The sequence below is a fragment of the Haplochromis burtoni genome, unplaced genomic scaffold, assembly GCF_018398535.1.
Source record: "Haplochromis burtoni strain Fernald_Lab_line unplaced genomic scaffold, NCSU_Asbu1 Contig_1675, whole genome shotgun sequence".
Lineage (NCBI taxonomy): Eukaryota > Metazoa > Chordata > Actinopteri > Cichliformes > Cichlidae > Haplochromis > Haplochromis burtoni.
Window position 1 is genome coordinate 1 of NW_024584036.1, and position 6,514 is coordinate 6,514.

General features: G+C 36.5%; 1 protein-coding gene across 1 annotated transcript; it reads left to right on the top strand.

Annotated features, from left to right (window-relative positions):
• Positions 1-379: 379 nt before the first annotated feature.
• LOC102294369 (amine sulfotransferase) lies at positions 380-2,052 on the top strand (the record flags this gene model as incomplete). Its single annotated transcript, XM_005952473.3, has 4 exons — positions 380-506; positions 1,466-1,560; positions 1,665-1,836; positions 1,916-2,052. Coding segments are annotated over 4 exons (504 nt in total), but the record flags the coding sequence as incomplete, so codon positions are not given.
• Between the last annotated feature and the right edge of the window lie 4,462 nt (positions 2,053-6,514).

The window sequence follows — 6,514 nt, forward strand, 5'->3', positions numbered from 1 at the left end:
TGTAATGGGGTCATAAATCAAGGAATCTGAGGGTCATTTTTATCATAGACTTCTGCACAAACACATGGTTCCAGGTCCAAAAAGCTAGCACTAGCATTTGTTTTATTTCAAGTGATTCTGTGTTTCTATTTCAGTATATTTTTTTTTGTCCTTTTCCTTTCTTACGATTAGGTCATTGCAGACTAAGAGGTTCATCAAATCAAGTAGAAATAGGAGAAAAAGAGCTATAAAAAAATACAGCCTTTAAAATATATTTAAAAAATATTATTTGAAATCAATTTTTTAAATTATTTTTCTTTTAAACTAATGACTTTCAATTTTTACATTTAAGTAACAAACTGTTAATATTCAGATTTCTTTTTTTTTTAATATATATCAGATCGTGTATTTGATGAGGAATCCAAAGGACAACGTGGTGTCTTTTTATCACTTCAGCAAAGCCCTGGCAGCCCTGGAAACTCCCGAGAGCTTTGACCAGTTTTTTGAGTGGTACATAACAGGAAACGGTAAGTTTCCTCACTTTCGATCCACATAATGATGAATCAGTTAGTGATTATTATAAACACACTATATCTATTTATTATCTATATCTTTATTCACATAAATGTTTAAGAATTGTCGAGGTAGAATTATTGATAGATTATCATGGGCCTTGCACCACAGACTGCAGAAAGAAACAAATAAAACTTTTTATTAGAGTGTGCAAGGCTCAGAGTAACACTTGATAAGCTAGAGATGAACAAATGGCTACCACTCCTCCCGCTACTGTGCTTTGAAAAATGTACTATGTAAAGTGTTACCTTTGTTCTAGAATTTTTTGGAGAAAAATTACTGATTCATTAAAGTTTAAATTCCAAATACTGGACAATTCAGATTCAGTGGACTATGAGAGAGGGTGTTTATTCTGAGTTAATATTTACTGAGTTAATGTGACAAATGTGTCAAAACACGTTTTTCTTGGCATGCACCAGCAGGAAGGTCATGTGCACTCTATGCGCATGCAGTAATCCATGTTTTAAAAGGTACAGTTTAAAATGTATAAAAAAAAATCTGTTGCTAAACATTTAGTCTTTTCTGTCATGTGATTCATCTCACAGCTCTTGCAGCTCTACATACTTGAAAGACTTTGGTTTCTGTGACCTGAAGGTTTCAGTGTGTGGCAACAGTGGTTCCACTTTAGTACCCAGTGATTTTTTGGTGCTGTGCTAGTATTTAGCACCGACACCAGCTTTGTGTGTGTGTGTGTGTGTGTGTCATGTGTGGATTGAGCACATTGACAAAATCTGTACTACATTCGGAGGCACACTACCACTGCATGATTAGCATGGGGGACTGATCATGCCTACAGTCATGCTGTAGGTAACTACAGAGCTTACACTTGAGCTCTTCTTGTGACATGAGGGTTGTATGTGAACTCAATTAAGTCAGAATGCCAAATAACTGGATGCATTATGCCACTATACAGTTGCAGCGTCATCCTGGTTTGACCACGTCAGGGAGTGGTATTTAAACAGAGACCAGTACAACATCCTCTTCCTGACCTACGAGGAAATGATTTTGGTAAGATGTTTCTTCACATTTTTTGCTGTTCCTAAGGAAACTCAAATAAAATATCTGGCAGAGTTTAAGGTTCTTTTTCTGTTGTGTTCCTGCTTTTCTTTCAGGACCTGAAAGGATCAGTGAAGAAGATCTGCAACTTCTTAGGGATAAATCTGACTGAAGCCGCCATCAGTCAAGTTGTGGAAAAAGCTAAGTTTGAGAACATGAAGAAGGACTCGAAAGCAAACTATGAGCACATTCCACCAGAGAAGTTCAGTGGAAAATTCCTGCGCAAAGGTAACATAACAGACCTGCAGCTGCTGTGCAGAAAAATGATATCAGGGTTTCAGGTGTTGTGTTTTTGTCTTTATTACAGGTCAGATTGGAGACTGGAAGAACACAATGACTGTTGCACAGAGTGAAAGAGTGGATCAAGTCCTTCAGGAGAAACTTGGTGATTTGCCTTTGAGGTTCATCTGGGAATAAGCAGAGCAGCTCTTCAGGGTCTCCCAGGAGTTTTAAAAGCATTGATTTCTTTCATGATATGAGGTAATTAGACGCAGGGTTTCTTCAGCACAAACTGCTTTTATTGAACCGTAGCAGCAGTGTACGTGGCTACATTAATATTCTGAAAAACATATACACATATAGTGTTCCAGCGACCTCTAGTGGCCGCCCCCCACGGTATCCTTACTAGGATAACATAAACAAATCTCTCAACAATTTCATTAATCAGAAAACCATAAAAATGTGTTTTTCTGCTATTTAAATAATAATAAAAAAACAACAACAACAAAAGATTAATGTTTGCTCACCCAAGATGAATTCATGTCATGTAGATCATGATTCCAGAAATCAACAATGTTCATTAATAAAATGTTTATCAGTCAACATATCTGACATGCCTGAAACCAGTACAGTGCACTTTGGATTCTCATAATTTCTGAATAGTCACTAACTATTAATTGTGTTTTTGAATCACACTGCTTTTGAATGTAGCCTTGACCTTCAAATATAAGAAATTTCTTTACATAAATGTACTTTTGCCATGAAGACAGTCTGACTTTTGGTTTACCCACAAGTGATTTCTCCTCCCATGAGTCAACATTTAAGACAGAAGTATCTCATTTATTTGTGTAGAAGAATCCAAAGGAAAGGATTCTTTTTTGGTAAGAAACAAAACATTACAAGAAGAAATTGTGCAATTGCAGTGTAATTTTGGTTAAAGACGCGACATTCTTCCTTTATTTGATCTGATACAGAATCAAACCTCAGACCTGCAAACAGCATCCACTGAATATCATGTAATTAATATGTACAATACAGGTTCTTAACACATGATTTATGCAAGATAATAGACTATTAAAAAATAATAATAAAAAAACAAAACAAATCTAATTTCTTTAATCTGACTTACATTTCTGAACATTACTAGACATTTTCATTTTCAGCGTTATGGCTGCAAAGTTAAACTTTGATTGCCACACAAGAGTGAATGCTCTCATCTGGGAGGCAAGAGTGACATTTTGAATTTAGGTAGTTTATCTGTGAGAAACTCTTCTCACACAAGTAAGCTGATCCAAAGATGGACCGAACTCCACATTATTCATGTTCATATAGAATAAAATTGCATGTTGCAAGCACAAGTTTGTCAGGTTTTGAGAGTTTTTTAATATCACTCCATTTGTGGTTTTAAATCTGAATAGCCTTCGTTTTTCACACCAATCTTCCAGGAACATCATTGTTATGTAGTAATCGGGACACAGCATAAGTCAAATGTACAAATTTTTTAGTAAAAGTAAAAAAGCTTTTAGTAAAAAAGTAAAGCATAAATTAACACTTCACTTCAACATTAGCTATAGTACCTCTTAAGGAACCTATAGAATATTGTCACATGGGGTGAAGAACTACATAAACTCTTCCCCTTATCTATCTGTGAGATTCAGAACTAAGATGGAGCAGAACAGTGACTTTCTGTGCAGATATAAGAGCTACAACTTTGTGGCCAGTATACATAGACTCCCTTCAGAGTTTAAAAACAAACAAACACCAATGTCTTACTTGCGTCTTTCACAAAGTCAGGTCAGTGACAAATCTCTGTAGCATCCCATTATTTTGTTTTATTCAGTACAGACTGATCCGCTGGTTACATATAAAATCCCATAAATTTTCCATCAGAAGGCACCGTACGGGCTCAGCAGATCAACACTTCTATCTATGAGGTGGACGGGCATGTGAATGGATATTCTAACAACTTGCAGAAGATGCCATGGCTGGAGTTCATAGGGTTGCATACACTCCTCACCCCTCTCCACAGCTCTTGAGATCACATCTCTCCCAGGTTCTCATGCTGTAACAGTTGCTATTGTAATGCAGTCTATCACCACATGGCGGCGCCTCCTGTCTCATGACTGGTGTGTCACCCCCTTTTTGTTCTTCTTCGCACTCCTCCTGTAATGGATGCTCCCGTGTATACGCGGACTAGTGTGCTCTTTAGTAATGTGTGGTAGAGGTAGGACTTTTATTTTTGATATTGTAAATAAATGAGTACTTTTTGGAAAGTCAGAAGCTGTTGCTCATTCGCTATCCACCTGGACACCTCCGCGGCTGGCTTCATGTCCACTGCACGTTATAATGACTCTAGGACTGAAAGACAAGAAGGGAAAGGTCAGAGCTGTATAGATGCTCAAGCAGCCTGGAGAAAGAGAAGGTTTAGTTGACTTATTCTAAGTAGTCATTGTCAGTAACACAATTGTCTGTGTAAAGCACTACTTTTCTAGTCATGCCTTGTTTTTTCACAGTTATGTGATCAAACAAGAAAAACTTCCTAAGAGCTAAATATGGTATGTGCCCTACATATTTTCTCAGAAGAAAGTCTCTGCTCCTAACTCATTTTTTCTCAACAAAAGAAAAATATTGACTGATATATTTTCAGGGTTTTAAAATGTAAAGCTGTATGTTAATGACACATACTGAGTATCATTACCTATTGTTTTATGAACATTTCTAAGTTATAATGGAATTTGGATGAGACTTCACATCAATCAACTTATGTTAATAAATATAAGTCACATGTCCGAGTGAGGAGAATGAAGTGTGCACTTTTGGTGAACGAAACATAGACAGCACTATGAAAACAGATACTTGGCCACCAAAGTTTGAAGCCTGATGAATGAATAGAATATTTGTAATGAGAATAGCCAACTTTTACATCCAAGTTGTTTGTCTACGTCTTCAAATTAATTTTCGTGCAGCATAACACACCCGCTTGATACCAAACACAAAACTAAGGTGCACTTGATATCATTGTTACATGCTTATAGAGCTGAAGAAAATGAGGAGGGCCTTCATAAATCCAACAGACCTGTAAGAACTCATTCTACATATTATTATTTAAATGCAGAATAAAACACTTAAAGATCGCGTGACCTAATTCAACATGTTATATTCAAAAAAGTGTTACTGTGCATGAAAATTCATGTGCATGTTTTGAGCTGTTAGAGAACCAAACACTATCATACAAGGAGCTTATTTTGTCACAGCCTGCCATAGCTCAGGTTGTAGAACCAGTTATCCAATACAAACAGCGTTCAGTGTTCCTCTTTCACATGTGCTGTAGTTTTTCCAAGCTGATTCATATAAGAGGAGTGAGAAGTGAAATTCTCTGGTGTGAAAAAACAAAGACTGAACTGGCCTAAATGCTAAGCGTTATGGAATGCACTGCAATGCCTGACGTAGGACAAGAAGTGTTTGCCATAGTGATGGGTGACGTGGCGTCTCCATATAAGAAGATGCCCAGAAAGCTGCAGAAGAAGCAACGTGAGGCAAAGTGCTTCAGCCATTTAAGGAGAGCTGCGGGTTTCCACCAGCTTTTGAACAATCATCTTAGTATTATGCATAATAAAAATCATTACTGTGTGGGTGCGGTGCTCTTTGTACGTTTGGGTCTCTTAAGTGAAGCAGAGATTCATGGCAGCCATTTGTTCCCCTTCAATTGCTTAACAAGTTTACGAAAAAGCACTTTGAGCATATTTTTCTTCTATCGCTCATAAAATGAACCCAACATGAGCCAACAGCACTCGCCACCACAACACTCTTTTGCCTTCTTAATATATATTATGCTACATGTTATATTTTGTTTTGGTTTTTTAATTTCAGATAAATTGGCAAGACAACTTTTTTCACTCCGCAGTTATGGTGTATTATGTGAATCTTGATTTGTATAATTAACAAAATTAATTTTGGAATAAAGCTGTAAGGTGAAGCACTAATTTCCAGATGGACTGTAGGTTCTTAAGACCATTAAGATACACCAAACAAAAATGTTGTCAGCAGACTGAAACAGAAAAAAAAAATACAATTTTATTTTTAATAACAGTGTGTGTAGCGACTGTTAGCTAATCTGTTAGCATGAGCAAGCTAACTTTAAGGAATGTTTAACAATGTGAGCTGCTCTGAGAAACAAATATAAACACACTTATTATAAGCTTGATAACTTACCTTGTTATTCTTCAAAAGAATAAATATGAAGTTCAAAAAATAGTCTAAATCAAAGCACTCTGATGCTTTTGGTGTCTTGGTATCCTACACTGTATCACTGCAGGGAACAATAAGTTTTGTATCGCAAATGCACAGGGCCAAGCAGGTACTCGTCCCTGTTTTCGACACACTTGTCACAGTTATGCTGCACAGTAACTTAAAACCAAAAACTTAATTATAAAACACCTAATAAAAAGCCAAGCCCACATTTAGGACCTTTCTTTATCGAGTCTGTAATTTCTCTTGTAAAATGATTTAAAATGAAGAAAGATGTTGATTACATAGCCAAAAAAACAAAATCACTCACTAAAAGGTAATAACAGTATTGCTGTCACCCTATGATGAGAATAGATGAGATTAGAGACAGGAGTTTAAAGAATCAGTTTAGGGAGCTAAAAACTGTCGAGTTCAGGTATTCTCTGTGGCTATGTTAGTG